The sequence below is a fragment of the Trichogramma pretiosum genome, unplaced genomic scaffold (genome assembly GCF_000599845.2).
Source record: "Trichogramma pretiosum strain Unisexual culture from Peru unplaced genomic scaffold, Tpre_2.0 scaffold37, whole genome shotgun sequence".
Classification (NCBI taxonomy): domain Eukaryota; kingdom Metazoa; phylum Arthropoda; class Insecta; order Hymenoptera; family Trichogrammatidae; genus Trichogramma; species Trichogramma pretiosum.
Window position 1 is genome coordinate 527,166 of NW_019641622.1, and position 16,368 is coordinate 543,533.

At 41.4% G+C, this 16,368-nt stretch overlaps 3 protein-coding genes across 9 annotated transcripts; all 3 read left to right on the forward strand.

The window, feature by feature from the left end:
* LOC106656796 (anaphase-promoting complex subunit 1) lies at positions 1–7,524 on the forward strand. Of its 2 annotated transcripts, none has more exons than XM_014377947.2 (15): positions 1–388; positions 476–613; positions 703–1,020; positions 1,147–1,217; positions 1,293–2,039; positions 2,113–2,302; positions 2,361–3,729; positions 3,800–4,059; positions 4,137–4,899; positions 4,973–5,177; positions 5,249–5,569; positions 5,660–5,933; positions 6,012–7,098; positions 7,184–7,324; positions 7,402–7,524. In XM_014377947.2, exons 1-15 carry the CDS (start codon positions 365–367, stop codon positions 7,485–7,487), a joined length of 5,994 nt encoding a protein of 1,997 aa, XP_014233433.1. In that variant the 5' UTR covers positions 1–364; the 3' UTR covers positions 7,488–7,524. The 2 variants fall into 2 exon arrangements, with proteins under 2 accessions (XP_014233433.1, XP_023314742.1); XM_023458974.1 differs by having other exon boundaries at positions 5,705–5,933.
* Positions 7,525–7,604: 80 nt separating this feature from the next.
* On the forward strand, positions 7,605–9,718 carry LOC106656997 (probable proline--tRNA ligase, mitochondrial). The gene is made up of 5 exons (XM_014378226.2): positions 7,605–7,964; positions 8,094–8,345; positions 8,421–8,879; positions 8,948–9,163; positions 9,337–9,718. Exons 1-5 carry the CDS (start codon positions 7,866–7,868, stop codon positions 9,631–9,633), a joined length of 1,323 nt encoding a protein of 440 aa, XP_014233712.1. The 5' UTR covers positions 7,605–7,865; the 3' UTR covers positions 9,634–9,718.
* Positions 9,719–10,596: 878 nt separating this feature from the next.
* LOC106656911 (serine/threonine-protein kinase GD17699) lies at positions 10,597–16,239 on the forward strand. 6 transcript variants are annotated; one of them, XM_014378090.2, is made up of 7 exons: positions 10,597–10,838; positions 13,365–13,625; positions 13,698–14,741; positions 14,815–14,992; positions 15,061–15,354; positions 15,436–15,678; positions 15,824–16,239. In XM_014378090.2, exons 3-7 carry the CDS (start codon positions 13,717–13,719, stop codon positions 15,899–15,901), a joined length of 1,818 nt encoding a protein of 605 aa, XP_014233576.1. In that variant the 5' UTR covers positions 10,597–10,838; positions 13,365–13,625; positions 13,698–13,716; the 3' UTR covers positions 15,902–16,239. The 6 variants fall into 6 exon arrangements, with proteins under 6 accessions (XP_014233576.1, XP_014233578.1, XP_014233575.1 ...); XM_014378092.2 differs by lacking the exon at positions 10,597–10,838 and adding an exon at positions 10,873–11,115; XM_014378089.2 differs by lacking the exon at positions 10,597–10,838 and adding an exon at positions 11,189–11,700.
* The last annotated feature ends 129 nt before the right edge of the window (positions 16,240–16,368 follow it).

The following is a 16,368-nucleotide window of genomic DNA, read 5'->3' on the forward strand; positions in this document are numbered from 1 at the left end:
GTTTTCTCCACACTGTTCCGAGTTGTGCGAGTGATCATTGTAGAATTACAGAAAATGACCGGGTTCACTTTTTGCTACTGGCGGTAAACAAATAACCTCTTCGTAAGAACATAATAAAATGCCGATTAGTGTTGCGTTTAATGTTTATTGTTAATCAAGTGATCGTGTTGTGTTGTCAATAAGGTTGACGAATTTTTATTTGAACATCCATTGGCCTTGGCATGTCTCCAAATTCAAAAGGATTGTTCCATTATAATCTTTTCGTCGTTTTGTTTGTAAAGAATTTAAAATATTTATCACTTAGACTAGACATATTATTACATTAGCAAATCTGGATGTAAAACGCATAAAAAAAAAGGGCATCATGATCAATGCTTCGGATCCTGTGGTAATTACTGTTGCTACTTATATGTTTTACAGTGTAAATTTGAAATCAGTTGTTTAACACAACAATTTTTTATTTTTATTTTTGAAGGAATACCTTCCAAATGGACATTCAGTTGTTAAAAATCATCCTGAATCCAAGAAAAATGAGTCTTATAAATATCATGATTTATTTCAATCAATTATTTCTGAAAAGTTGAAAAATTTAGATGTCGGATCAAAATCTTCTGTAAGTATTTATTTTCTAAGTGACTGCATTTTGCTGTATGTCATGACATTTTTTTCATGCTTTACGTCATTTTTTATATAAATTGACAGAAAGAGTTTTGGATATTACGAGATAATGATGATCATTTGGAAGAGGAACTGTACTGTTCAGGAAAATTGGCTGTTCTTAGTAAAGGAGGCTCTGTAGAAAATACAAAGCAAATATCATATTGTTGTGAGACGGACATTGTTCATGCTCTTTGGTGCTCTTTTCACAATGAAGATAAAAACAGAGTTATAAGAGGAAAACCTAAAAACCCTGAAGCATGGAAAAAAGAAAAAATTGATTGCATTTGCCTGTTTGATGCATATACTTTAAAAGTATTTACTGAGACAGGTGAAAATCATATTTCAAGTTTGCAATTCAAGGTTTGTTTTTAACAATTTTATAAAATAAGTTTTTATAATAAATTATCAAATAAATGATAAATGATTTTATAAAATAAGTTTTTATAATAAATTATCAAATAAATGATCTTTTAAAATTCATCATAGGTTTCTGCAGTATGGGCTACAAAATATGGTCTTATACTTGAAAAGTCTTCTCAACCCTCTTATACTTATGGGTAAGAATCTATTTTTATTTTTTAAACATTAAAATATTTTTTATATTAATTGTCTAATAAAAAATTTAATTGCAGTAGTACAATAGACAATATAAAAAATATTTCAACTACTGAAGATGCCATTGCCCCTACAGTTTATTCTTTGACCCACCCATTAGATGATTTTTGTCCTGTGTTAATAAAACAAGGAACTACATCATTGACTTGGGATCCTAGTTTGAAGATACTATTTACTAATGAAGAACCTTCGTTTGCCTTTGTATATGATTCTAAAACCACTTTACATTCTATTTATAAAATAAGGCAAGCCACGAGTGAAGAATGTCAATTAATTAACGCAAGTGCTGATAATACATCTCTAGTCTTCAATTCTGTATTTTCACCTTCACTTCATCATGCCAGTAGTTCTGCAATGGGTATCAAAGGAAGTACCAGTAGAACATTTTTCAGTACGCTTGGTACTTCTGGTAGCCCATTCCAATCTCGTGCCAATTCATATGCGACAAGTTGCTCTGCAAATATTTCAATGTCATCACAACATCTGTCAAAATCACAAAGTCCAATGGCAACAATTTCACGTTGTCAATCCCCGACGAATCCAATATTTTCCACCATGAGTGGGACGCCAGTTTTCAGTAATCTCAGTAAATCACATCAAACGTTATTAGCCTATTCGATGGGTAAATCAGATCGTAATAACGTCTTCTCTACGAGTAGGACAATAAATGCATTTTCTCAATTCTCGCAGTGCTCGGTAGCAGGAATGATAGTGCCAGAATTATGCTTGGAGCACGTTTGGACGGAAAATATAAATCAACTTAAGTAAGTTTTGGCATTGAAAAAAAAAACTTAAAATAAGTAAATGGAGGGTTAACAATTCTTTCAATTATTTCAGAGATACTAATATTGAACATGCTTCGAGGGTATTCCTCACTACAGATCTCATTGGTCAAGTTTACTTTTGTTACGTTTTAACGAATCAGTATCGTTTGTGTCTTGTAAGGCTAGAAAAATCTCACGACCCTGGGAGAATAATTTTGGGAATGGTTACGACAATCACAGCAAAGGATGCAATCAATTTACCTGTAAGTTCTTTTTAATTCAGCTTTAGACGTTTGTTTTAATTTTTTTATTCATTCATAGAAACTGAACATGATGGCCGTGATGGAGCTGAACGGAAACATAACGATCTACTCGGGATCGTCGTACGTCGGTAAGCTTCATATACCGAGTGTACTTCCAAGCATCGTAGGTCCGAGCTTCGCGTTGCCTCACTTTTACGATCGCGAGATCATGTCTCCTTACCCGAAAAGAAGTTCTCTCATATTGACAGCGGCCACATCCTCGCCGGACATCAAGTTCGACGACGGAGTACATCTCTTGAGTCCAGTGGGTGAGGGACGAGGGGCGAGGGACCATCTAATCGACAATTCCCTAATCGACGGACCCACTTATTTAAAAAGTGCTGTCGGTAACAAATTGGTTCTAGAATACGGCTACAGCAATTATTACAAAGTCACTCTGCCGACTTTGAAGGCGTCTCCTCTCGTCTCCATGTGTCTGAAGACTCTTCGTAACATCCTGCCGCGCGACCTGGCCACTCAGTTGCTGGTCAAATGGTATGTGGCCCGTAATGCGCCCGGTCCTCAGGATCTTACAGTCAATCAGGAATGGAAGTTGTTCCTTATTATTTTCTTCACGCTGTTCGGCTATGACATCAACAAACTGCCGATAACGACGAGTGACGGCGATCTCACGACGGAACACTGCAGTCCCGTGATAGTTTCGAAGAAGCAGAAGACCACGAATAATGGCTCGACCGACGATTGGAACTATCTCATGGGCGCCGAGGTAACCGGCCAAGTTCAGAATTATCTGACCGATTCCTTGGGCCTGACCAAGTGGCAGCGGAAAAACGATAATTGCGACTTTGTGAGCGTAAGCGATCACAAGGACGAGGCCCAGAGGACCAAAATCAATCTCCAATCTCCTTTCGTAGTGCACCTGCCTCAAGTGCTGTTCGCTTTGCACTTACTCTACGAGGAGCTTAAACTCAACAGTGCCATGTCGGAGAGTTTGCTTCTATTGGCGAAATTATTACACCAGCTGTGTACCGATCTAAATCTCAAATCTTATAGATTGCACTACTTCGCCGATTTTCCAATACTTGGAAAAAATAGGTCGGAATTCCAAATTGCCGAGCACGACACCGGCAAAATCATCATTCCGAATTTCATAGCGTCTCACACGCCGGACATATTTAGAACTTTGTACAATTTACTCTGCGAATCGGACACGTCGTATCCGTATCCATATTTGCCGAACGTCAATCCTATGAGCAAAAATTTGGTTCAGGTGTTCGCTCTGTTGACCGAATGCAAGAAAGATTATTTGTTGGAATTAGATAATTTCTTCAAAGTTGTAAGTCAAACCCATCAAGCTGAAAGACTATTTGCGCCAAAAAGTAAGAAAGAACTCATGGAAGACGTCATGATGCATTGCTATAAAACAGGTAATTTTTCCGTCATTAATATTGTTATTCAAAATTTAACCATTGGTATTAATCGTAATTTATTTCAAAGGAATCGACAAAAATGAATTGGATAATTTACCAGCGGGTATCAATTACATCTTCAACAGCATCTTATACTTCTGCCGAGAAAATCCACCGACCAATTGGCCATCAAGCGTTTACGAGCTGATCGATCGACAAGATTTAGCCGCTTTGGAGCAGAAAGTCGCTGGCAAGGATTATCTCGAGAATGAAGAGAATAAGTACATACAACGGGATCGCAATCACGATGACAAAGATTTGAATGATGGCATGGAACTCGATTATACCGTAAGAATTATCCAACTCCTATGTAATTCAATGAAAAGTATCAATTTGTAAATGATGTATTGTTTTTTTTTTCGTAGATATTGCGGTTGAGGTTTAACGTTGACTATCGAGTACGTGAAGTGCGCCAATGCCTCGACTCCTCAGAACCCATACCAATCACCATCACCCAGAGGCCAGAAGTGAGCGATCACGAGTTCATCGAGGAGCAAGAGAGATACCTTCACTCGCTGTGCACGAGGACGATGGCTTTGCCGATCGGCCGCGGTATTTTCACTATGAGATCGTCGATGCCGGTGAATACTGAGCAGCTGCCGATCCCCAGGCTGTGCCTCACCGGTAAAGCACCGCCTCGTGGCACGACCGTCGAGTTAACACACATCGACGTGCCGAGCAATATGAACACTTGGCCGCTGTTTCACAATGGCCTCGCCACCGGTCTCTGTATTCATCCGTCGGCCAAAAATGTCGACTCCACCTGGATCGTGTATAACAAACAGCAGCAGGGCGAATTCGGCATCGAGCACTCGGGTTTCCTCATGGCTCTTGGCCTGAACGGACATCTCAAGAATTTAGCTCCGTTCAGTATGTACGAGTATTTGGTCGAGTGTCATGAGACCACGAGTGTAGGCCTGCTGCTGGGCCTCTCCGCCACGCATAGATCGTCGATGGACGTATCGATGACAAAATTATTATCCTTGCACGTCGAAACCCTTCTGCCACCCACGAGCATAGAATTGAACGTTCAGCAAAACGTCCAGGTCGCCGCTCTCATGGGAGTGGGTTTGGTTTATCAAGGAACTAATCACCGTCACATATCGCATGCCTTGCTAGCTGAGATCGGTAGGAATTAATTTATGAAAAAAAATTATCATTCTTTTCAGACCCTTTCTATAAATTCAATGATCGTTCACAGGACGGCCACCAGGTCCCGAGATGAAAAATTGCGTCGACAGAGAGTCTTACTCCCTTACAGCCGGCATGGCTCTGGGATTAGTGGTGCTAGGTTCCGGAGGAGGTTCCGATTTAGCCAGCATACCCGACACCCTGCATTACTACATGGTCGGTGGCAATACGAGACCTTTCGTCGGGGCTCAAAGAGACAAATACAAATCTCCAAGGTACTTACATCAATACGCGCGTAAAAATGTATTTGGAAATTTCACTACTAAACTTTTATTATTTGAAACAGCTATCAGATACGAGAGGGAGACTCCATAAACATCGACGTTACCAGTCCTGGAGCGACGATTGCTCTTGGCTTTATGTACATGAAAACGGGAAATCACGCTGTAGCCGAATGGATGGCTGCACCTAACACCCAATATTTACTGGACTTCGTGCGGCCTGATCTGCTGATGCTTCGCATCCTTGCAAAGTCTCTCATATTGTGGGATGATATTGAGCCGTCGAGGACTTGGGCCTCGAGTCACGTGCCGGAAATTGTTGCCAAATACAAAATGATGAAACCTAGCGCAGAAATCACTGAGTTTGTAGATTTGGAAACGATAAAGTAAGTACAATTTGAAAGAAAATTGAAAATACCGTAAATACTCAATGCCTAGTACATTATTCTAATTTACATACTATATTTATATTGAAGTGACGATTCTTTTGAAATGTTTGATGTTGAATCTATGTTTGACAGTCAAGCCTATTGCAACATAATTGCCGGAGCCTGCATGGCCATGGGCTTGAAGTATGCTGGCACAGAGAATCAGCATGCCTTCAACACATTGTTTCATTTCCTAAAATCGTTTATGAATCTGACAACAAAATCAGTCGCTGAACTAGCTGGAAAAGCCACCATCGAGACGTGTACTTGCGTAGTCCTATTAGCCGTGTCGATTGTCATGGCTGGTACGGGGAATTTAGAGGTAAGTGTTATATTAGTGATTTTAAATCAATCGTATCATATTGCACTCTTTAATCCATTAATCTTCCCGACTTCGTAGATCTTGAGAGTATGCAGGTACCTTCGTACTCGAGTCGGCCCGAGTAACAGCGTTGTCACTTACGGATCTCAGGTGGCCTATCACATGGCGCTTGGATTTTTATTCCTCGGCGGAGGCTGCTACAATCTGCGCAATGATCCGGCCTCGGTCGCGGCTTTGGTCATAGCTCTGTTCCCGAAATTTCCAACACACAGCAACGACAACAGATATCACTTGCAAGCTCTGCGTCACTTTTACGTGCTGGCCACCGAGCCACGGTTGCTCCTGCCCAAAGACATCGACAGCGAGGCGTACTGTTTTGCTCAAATGAAATTGACCTTCGCCGGTGATGGCTTCCAAAAAGGGCCCGAAGTGATAGTAAAAGCGCCGTGTATGTTGCCGCAGCTCGACAGTCTGCTGAAAGTCGAGCTGGATGACGACCGATACTGGAAGATAACGTTCGACAGGGATCGTAATTTCGATCAGTTGAAGAAAATTCTGAACGCCAACTGCTCGCTGTACGTTAAACAAAAAGCTGGCTGTCTTTCGCACATGGAGGATCCACAAGGTTTCCGTACACTCTTGGCACAGACGTTGACAACCGACGACGTCATCATTTGGACGGCGTCGCCCAAGCAGATAACTTCCTTCACCTCCAACTCGATCATACTGAACTTCGTCAATAGCTTCTTGAAGAAAGTCGATCAGCCCTGCGACGAAGAGTGCGACGATTACTGCGTCGAACCGGTGCACCACAGTCTCACAGAGCTTTGCTTCGGCGCGCCGAAAAACGGTAACCGAGACATCAAGGAAATCCGAGTTCAAATGTCGGATATGGAGCACAATTTCCTGCAACAATTGACGAACATAGCTTACGAATGCGTCGTCAGGGATAAGGTATCGTTTATACCGCTCTGGCTGAGCATTCAAAAATTACTGGTGACTTTGGAAAAGCAGCCAAAAGGCACGTCCGTCTGGCAGATCAAGTTCTTGACTCCTCGAAAGCTTCATCAAGATTTTCCGGCAACGTTCGAGAAACTGCTGAATATGGAAAATATTATTGCCAATAATCAAAGACTGAACTTCATTATGGATTCATGGGAAGGAGGTAAAAATATATAATTTTTAATTAGAGATTAAAACACATTATAGTTTATCATAAGAATTTTATTAATTAATTTTTTTTTATCTAGAATTGTCAACGATTTTACATCAATTCTCCGAGAGCAACTCAATCATAGCCAGAACACTTGATTTCGACAGATTCCACAGTTACATGCTTAATTACAACATTCCCAAAAACTTAAATGATCTAATTTTAGAAGATGATGAAGGTACTTATAAAATCAAATTAAATTATAAAAAAAAATTCAACAATCAGCAAACTAAGTTCTTTTTTTTCTTGCTTCAGAAAATATTTTCACCGAAGCCATGTCTTGCAGAAATAAGACTGGAATGTGTACGCTGTATAATTTATTCAACGGAGAGAAGTTTTGAATGCATATATGTAATTATATTTGTAATATAAATTTATGCAAATAAGTAATGATGTTAAAAATATCGTTCAAATAAATTGTTAAATTTTTGCATATAAAATTTAAAATTCTGCCTGCCCAGTTTCCATTCGCAATTCCTGAACCATTGCTATATCGCGCTATGCAGTACGAAATTGTAGAACGCAGCTGCCGAGACACCGCCGGTCGCGTCGTCTGCTACGCTTTGGCAAACATTTTTTTGCACGTGTTGCGTGCGGTCAGTGCCACAATAATAAAAACAACGAGCGCGAGTGGAATAGTTCCGACATAATTCATGAGTGGCAAAGTATTTGGTGCGTGATTTTATGTTGAGACAGCGTCGAAAGAAACAACACGAACAATGCGGTGGGTCAACAAAGTGTCGCAGTTGTTTCAACCAACGGTTGTCATTCCAAAAAATGCCATGCCGAAGTCCGACGTCACGTCCAAAAGTTATCAAGTACACATTTCCAACTTTTACCGAGACTCTCTTGCTCTCATTCGTTTTTATCATTATGATTTTTTATCTCTAACTCGACTGACTCGTTTTCTTTCCCTCAATTCTCGCCATTCCGACGAATTTCCTTAGCTGATGATCAATGCGGGCATAATCAACGGCACGAGCACGGGCATGTACGCGTTTCTGCCGCTCGGCATGCGGGTGCTGGGCAAATTGCAGGCCCTCGTCGACGAGGAGATGAGGCGCGTGGGCGGGCAAAAAGTTCTGCTGCCCATACTGACGCCCAGCAAGCTGTGGAAGAAGACAAACAGACTGGAACAAGCGCAGCCGGAATTGTTCCAGCTGAAAGACAGGCACGGCAAAGAATTTCTCCTCAGTCCCGTAAGGACTTTATTTGATCCTTTTTTTTTTTTATCAACATGAAAAGGTTATTCGAGCGAATTTGTTTTGCTGTAGACGTTCGAAGAATCCATCACCGAACTCGTGCGTCAAACGGGTCCTCTCAGCCACAATCAACTGCCCGTCCGCCTCTATCAAATCTCGAGCAAGTGGCGCGACGAGATGAAGCCTCGGCTCGGTCTCTTCCGTAGCCGCGAATTCGTCATGAAGGACCTGTACAGCTTCGACGCGGACGAGGCCACGGGCTCCGAGACGTACGAGCAGCTCGGCGAGGCCTACCGACGCGTGCTCGAGCGCATCGGCGTTCCGTACGTGCGGGTGCGCGCCGACACCGGCCAGATGGGCGGCACGACTTCGCACGAGTATCATTACGCCACGGAGATCGGCGAGGATCGGGTGGCGCGCTGTCGCGACTGCGGTTACGACACCGAGGACATCGCGGCGAGACAGGTGGAAGGCGAGGCCGTCGCCTGCAGCAGGTGCAACAAGAGCATGGAAAAGTTGCACTCGGTCGAGGTAAATTGTACGCGCGCGATAACGTGCGGCGATGAAAATGATTTCTTTCATTATTGAAACCGCAACAGATCGGCCACACGTTTTTGCTGGGCACTCGATACTCGAAGCCGCTGAACGCCACCTACGTGGACGCGAGCAACAAGAAGCAACTGCTGTACATGGGCTGCTACGGTCTGGGCCTGACGCGCATCATCGCCTCGGCCGTGGAAATCTTGTCGCGCGACCAGGAGCTCAGGTGGCCCAGAGAGCTCGCGCCCTACAGCGTATGCATCATCACGCCCAAGGTAAATACATCGTCGTCCATTATTTGCGGTGCGCGTTTCGAGCGCGCACACTCGAGAATACCTATATAGAGAGTCTCTCGAGAAAGTCATCGATCGTCGTTCTTCCGTTTACGTATACATGCACCAAACACTCGATAATTTTTTTTCTCCTCCTCCTTCTTCCCCCCACGCAGCAAGGCAGCAAAGAGGAGCCGGCGACGCACTTGGCGGAGATGATTTACCATCACTTGGAGTCGCTGGGCATCGACGCCATCGTCGACGATCGCGCCCACATGACCATCGGCAAGAGACTGGTGGAGGCGCGCAAGAGCGGCTATCCGCGCGTCGTCGTGGTCGGCAAGGGCTCGACGAGTCTGGACAGGCCGACGCTCGAGCTACACGATCTTTACGACGGAAAATACGTCGATTTGGAGATGAACGACGTAGTCAGCGAGCTCGATAAGTCGCGACGGACTTGTCGAGCCAGTTGATAATTAGCATATTTTCGTCACGAGTATTATTATTGTCGTTTCGTTTTAGCTTTGTAAAAAATAGATGAAATCATTTGTTTACTCGCGAGCTTATCTTCTTTTCGATGTCCATCTCCTCTATCCCCAGACCGGTGGAAGTATAAAAAACGAAGAAAACAAGAGGAAGGCGCGAGATCTCGCATCTCCAGACGCATACGTCATAGCGTACATCGACTATATACCTACTCTGCCCACATATAAGGCTCGTGTGTGCGTCGGAGCCAAACTTAATCCCGCGGAAGGGCGTTTACGTCCGAAAAAAGAATTGCTCTGTCTGCCTATATATACGATCAACCCAAGCAGAGAGAAATACGTTACTTATATATGTCTCTGTGCACGCGCGCGTCCCCGGTTTTCTGCGCGTCTCTCTCTCTCTCTGTTCTTGAATTATTCCCACTCTCTCCTCCCCGCAACCCCGGCAGCTAGCACGCAGACGCCGCAGCATCAACAGCATATCCGAGCCTCTTCAATTCGGTGTGACCTTATCGCCCTTTTCCATTCTCCATCTGCTAAATGTCCTTTTCATCTCTTAATGCTCATTTTACAAATATACTTACTTATGACGCATACGTACATTATCTGTATACTTTTGGATGCTGCAATTCCTTTTAAAAAGCTTTTCGCGCCACCGCCGCGTCTCTCGGCGTGTATTTAAACTGCAGACTCGGCCTTTTTTTTTCCTTTTAATAATGAATAAAAAACCTTCGGAAAGGGAGCAGTAGTGCAGCACGCGCGGACGGCGGTGGCGCGACGCACTGATGCATGTATGTATATGTACGTACGCTGCATCGCGTGTGGTACACACTGCACTACATACATATATAGTAGATATAGTATATGGCCAAGTTATGTACCCTTGCGCCGTATTGCGAGTAAGTAGGTATATAAAGTGCACGCGTCTCGATGCATCGGCTGCAGATTTCAGCAGCAGCAGCTCGCGGGCTGACACGCGATGTGAGCTGTCCAGCACGAGAGTAGTGGTATACAAGTAGAGTCCGCCGCGTAATTTTCAATCGTTTATACTCGTTGCCGGAGTAGGAGTGATATGCACTTGCAGAAGTCGAGCAAAATAAGTCGAAACAATAAGCGTTCGCGTAAGCTCGCGAGGCGGAGAAAAAAATAAAAAAGAGGAGGAATCGACGTCGCATCTCGTTTGCTGCTGGAGTGTATGTGCGCTGTTATAATATTACTCGTCTGTTTGTGCGTTGTGTGTGTGTGCTATATAAGTCATTATTGCGTGCGGGCACTACTCGCGCCATATAACAAGCCTCGAAGCGTTGTTCTGCTCTTATTATTATCCATTCGAGTATGTAGCGAGTATTTCCCCGGACTGCTGCTGCTGAGGCCAGCCGCGCGTTAGTCTCTTAGTTAGTTTATACGTCTTGCGTGGAAAAAAAAGAGATATATCTCGCGCGAAGCGGCGCAGCACATCTTTATATATGAGTAAGAAGAAGAACAATCTGTGCTACTTATTGCCTTTAACTCGTATTTCTCTCTTTCTTTTTCTTTCTCTCTGTCTGTCTATTGGCTTTCGGCGTTGGTACTTTAATGATACTTACTCAGCGTTTACTCGCTCGCGCCCGAAACAGTCTCTACTCGGACACAGTGTTGTGTAGCGTGTAATGTAACAACGCTGCTTGTAGCGAGCGGCACAGTAAGCAGCACTCGCACATATAGAGAGAGAGAATTCCGCCAGTCGATTCGATTATTCATCGACCCGCAGTTGGCGTTTGGTCTAGTGCAGCATCGGAGCGTGTTGTAGTACGCGGCGGAGCAGCAGTGTATCAGCGTGTTGCTACTACTAACACATACCTTACCTATGATATCTGTATGTAGCAGTGTATAAAATTACGAGTGCAGAGCAGCAGCAGCAGACAATCGAGTAAATACAAAATTTATTTCGAGTCCAATTGAGGGAGTCGCTCTCTTATTTTTTGTTTTCGTTGATTTTTTTTTCAACGACGCATTGTCGAGAGCTTTTGCGGTTCAATTACAAGGGGTTATATGTGTCAGACGCGATATAAGCAGGTTAGAAAACGTTCCTTGCGTGCATACATTATCCTTCACCTTGTTAAAGTAAAGTTAATACCGAAACAGAAAGAAATGTGCGTGCTGCGCTGCTGCTAGAGTTTTGTGCGGAAAATTGCGGGTGCATCGTGTGATTCCGGTTGCATCGTGTGTCGTGTATGTATCATCATCGTTCTGTGTATAGGGCGCTGCACGGAATTGCATCGTATATATCGCATCGTGTATACACACGGATTACTCATCGCTTCGCGCGTGTGTCTCATCTCTCGCTCTCGGCTTAATGTTAATGTAAGCATGCAATAAGCATACACGCCAACTCTTTGGAGCCGAGCGAGCACACAGGCCTTTGTCGAGCGAACTTTTTATAAATTCATTCGGTTTTTTTTTCCCTGAGAACTCGGAACGAGATTCGAGAACTCGTTAAAATTTGTATTTTTTTTAAGAAGACGCACAGAAGTGGATAGTATAGTAGTAAGTAGAAGCGAAAAAAAAAATAAAGAAAATAAGCGAACGAGAATAAGTAATACAATTTTAGCCTGTGCGCGTGTATAATTAGCCTTCGAGAGGAGCCTCTCTTTCTCTCGCACTCGAATCACGAGCAGAGCTCTATGTGCCGTGCGTGCAGTGTATTATACGCGCGCGGAGTAGTGCAGAGTTTAATTGCACGCTATACACAAGAGTAATTATTGCATTGCGTATTTTTATGCCGAGGAATTTTTACTTATTCGGCCCTCGATTGTTCGCTCGGGCATGCCACAGAGGTATAGAAGAAAATAGTAGTGCAGGTATCGTGAGATACACGCGCTTTTTCGAGTTCCCACATAACGATTGTGAAATTTATCGCGTTCGTTTACTCTCGCCGATAAAGTTTTCTTCGGCTCTCGGTTAAGATATCTGCGCGGCGATACACCGAGACAGGTGCAATATCTAGGTGAAAGTGTGTGCGTGGTTTATCGCCGATAAGTGAAAGCATAGCTGCGATCCATATAGCTAAAAGGTTAGAGCTCAGCCCGACTGGATATAGGATTGCATGAATTGATTTCTAATGACAATTGTGGGTGCAGTTTTCCGCGCGCTCGCTCACGCGGAGAGAAAGATGCATTTTTGGTGCATGACAAATGATTGAGAGAGGTGGGAGAAAGAGAGAGAATGTGTGTGACTCTTGCAAGGCAGTACCTTTGATAAAGTTTTACATAGGTGTGCAGTTCCTGTTATCTGCAATGACACACCCACATTGAACATTTTATATAAATTTCAAAGAGTTCCTTGTGAGATTGAATTAGTATAATTTAAATGCAATTTTGGCCAATGTCAGTTCACTTTAAGATAATTTAATCATTCTTATTAATGGCATTCTTGAAATAAAATGTTTCAATTCACTTCTCATCAAGCAAATAATTGATTGAAAATTTCATACTTTAAATTTCAATCAATATCATTGTGTTAAATGTAGTGTGTCGTATTTATAGAGCACTTGAACATTATCTGGTTACGCTTTTGGCTTAATGCAAAGGGAATAGTTGTTGGTGTCTGCTTACGCCAACAGGAAATGCCGTTACAGACTTGTCTTCCTTTTTTTTTTGCTGTGCGAATGAAAATTCAAACTTTTTTATTGGCACTTCAACATTTATGTAGGTATTGATTATTTTTTTGTTTTGTTTCAGAATTGTCAAGGTACTGGTTATTGAGACTGATACAAATGAATACACATGACACTGGTATGTTCATGGTAATGAAGAAAAATGCTTTGCTACATATCACTGTTTTTCCAAAAATAGCTGCAATCAATTTAATGCTTAGATTTACATAGCTGGCTCTACAAATAAAGTTCCAAAGATATGTATAGTTCATCAATTTTTCAAGGATTATAAATTATGCAGATTATTATATAAATTTATCACTACTACTCACCAATAAAATAAATGGTAAGCTAAAAAGTTAAGAATATACATATGTAATTGAGTAAAATTTATTAACAATGCAAAATTTTTTTTCAGTTTAAAAACTACAAAGAAAATGCAAGAACCTGTTGATCAAATGTCTCTGCTTTGTATAAAAGGAAACTCCAGTTCTAATGGTAAAGATTTGAACTCGAGCCTTGTATCAACTGTAAATAAAAATTTGTTGGATAATAGTAATCGACATTCCTTAAGCTATATAAAAATATCATCAGCAACTAAGAAAGCCAAGAGAATTCGTTTTTATAGAAATGGCGATAAGTTTTATAATGGTGTTGTTATTGCAGTTACTCCAGAGAGGTATAGAAGTTTTGATAGTCTTATAACAGATTTGACAAGAGCACTCATTTCAAATGTTACATTACCAAATGGAGTTCGGGTAATTTACACAATGGATGGTAAAAAGGTTCTCGATATCAATGATCTTGAAGATGGTAAATCCTACGTAGTGTCTGGACATGGAGAAGCATTTAAAAAAGTTGATTATTCGTCATCGACTGTTAAGCGTGGTAGTTCCTTATCAGGACTGCCGTCGTCTCCAGCAATAAACACAAGGCAGGTTAATGCGATCCCGTTATGCGTGAAAGCAAAAATTATTACAGTTGTTAGGAATGGACCAAAACCCAGAAAAATTGTAAGGCTGTTATTGAATAAAAGAAATTCACCAAGCGTGGAGCATGTCTTAGAAGCAATTACAGAAGTTATAAAATTAGATTCTGGTGCTGTAAGAAAAGTTTATTCATTATCCGGCCAACAAATCACACTTTTAGAACAGTTTTTTGGTGAAGATGACATTTTTATAGTTTATGGTATTGAGAAACCTAATCACGAAGATTTTGAATTAGATTTGGAAGAACAAAAATGTGTACAGGGATTTCGAAAAGGACAATTTAGTATTAAAAATCATAATGGACCTATGCCAAAGATGCCCGCTAAGACTTCTAAAAGATCATTATCTAATAAACAAGCTAGAACTCCAAGTCCTTCAACGATAAGTCTACCTATGCCAATGAAATTACAATACAACATGGGCCCGGTTATTGGAGATGGAAATTTTGCTGTTGTTAAATTATGTGTACACAGGTTGGTAGAAAATAACATTCAAACTTTCCATTATCTGAGTAGTCAAAAGCCTAAAAGTAATTGTTTATTTCAGGACTACTGGAACTAGTTACGCTATGAAAATTATAGACAAATACAAGTGCCAAGGTAAAGAAGCTATGCTAGCCAGAGAAGTTGCAATTCTGAGACAAGTTTCTCACCCTAACATCATAAGTTTGATCGAGGAACAGGAAACGAACGATCACCTGTTCTTAGTGATGGAATTGATGAAGGTGAGAAAAGTACCATTAATAATTTTTCCGTCGTACGTCAAAGTTTTTCAATGATGGATCGTTTTCAGGGTGGCGACTTGTTCGACGCTATAGCCAAAGCAACGAAATTCTCCGAAGACGATTCAAGAATCATGGTCACTCATTTGTGTTATGCACTTGCTTATCTGCACTCCCACAACATAGTTCACAGAGACGTTAAACCGGAAAATCTTCTCGTACAAATCAGCGGTGACAGAATATCCTGTCTAAAACTTGCCGATTTCGGATTGGCCCAAGTTGTGCAAGAACCTTTATATACTATTTGCGGCACTCCAACTTATGTAGCTCCAGAAATTCTCGCTGAAGTAGGATACGGATTGAAGGTACGCTTATCGTCGTTCATCACAATGACATAATTTTATGCTTGCATTTTTTAATAAATTGATTCTATCGTTTTATTGCAGATCGATGTCTGGGCTGCCGGTGTAATTCTTTACATCCTCCTGTGTGGTTTCCCACCGTTTGTTTCGACCGACAACGAACAAGAGAAGCTATTCGAGCAAATTCTCAGCGGATTTTACGAATTCACTTCTCCGTACTGGGACAATATCTCGCTTACAGCCAAAGAACTCATTTCAAATATGCTGCAAGCGCAACCGGAAATACGCTTTAGCGCAGAGGATGTTTTGGATCATCCTTGGTTATTAGTAAGTACTATTTCTCGAGAATAACAAATTCTAATCACGTTCACCGATTCTTGGATTAAAAAAGGAATTAAAAATTTATCAATTCGCGAAAAAGAAGGGAGAAAAAATTAAACACACCAAAAATTATATGATTTCCTCATTATAGGAAACAAGTCAACTACCAGAGTACCAAAGTCCATCAAATCATCGCAATAGCATGGGAGTGAGCAGCATCAGTCGTTAAACAAAATGTGATAGAATCTTCCAGATAAAACGAGATATTCATGCATTGATTATTATGAACTGTACAAATTGTGTAATTTTATTCCTAGCAAAGAATGGAAGGCAGTAAAAGCAAACGAAAACAGATCAAATATGCTCTAAATGATTATAATCAGCTAGTCTGGTGATTTTTAAAAAATATTGATTATTAAATTATTATTAAATGACTTAAAAAGAAAAACAGAACAAAGCTCTATCACTTAATAAGTTACTAAAAGAAAAGAAAGAAATTGTACATACATCCCCAGATTATACTATTGTATAATGCATGTAAAATAAATAATTAACAGATAAGAGAAAGCAAAAATTCAAATTACAATTACTCTTTTCTTACCCATTTATCTCGGAGCGGTGCTGCGTTCGTGACTCGCGCGAGTGCGAATTATTCCATCGGCGTTTAATTGTTTACTCCGATGCATCAAAAAATAT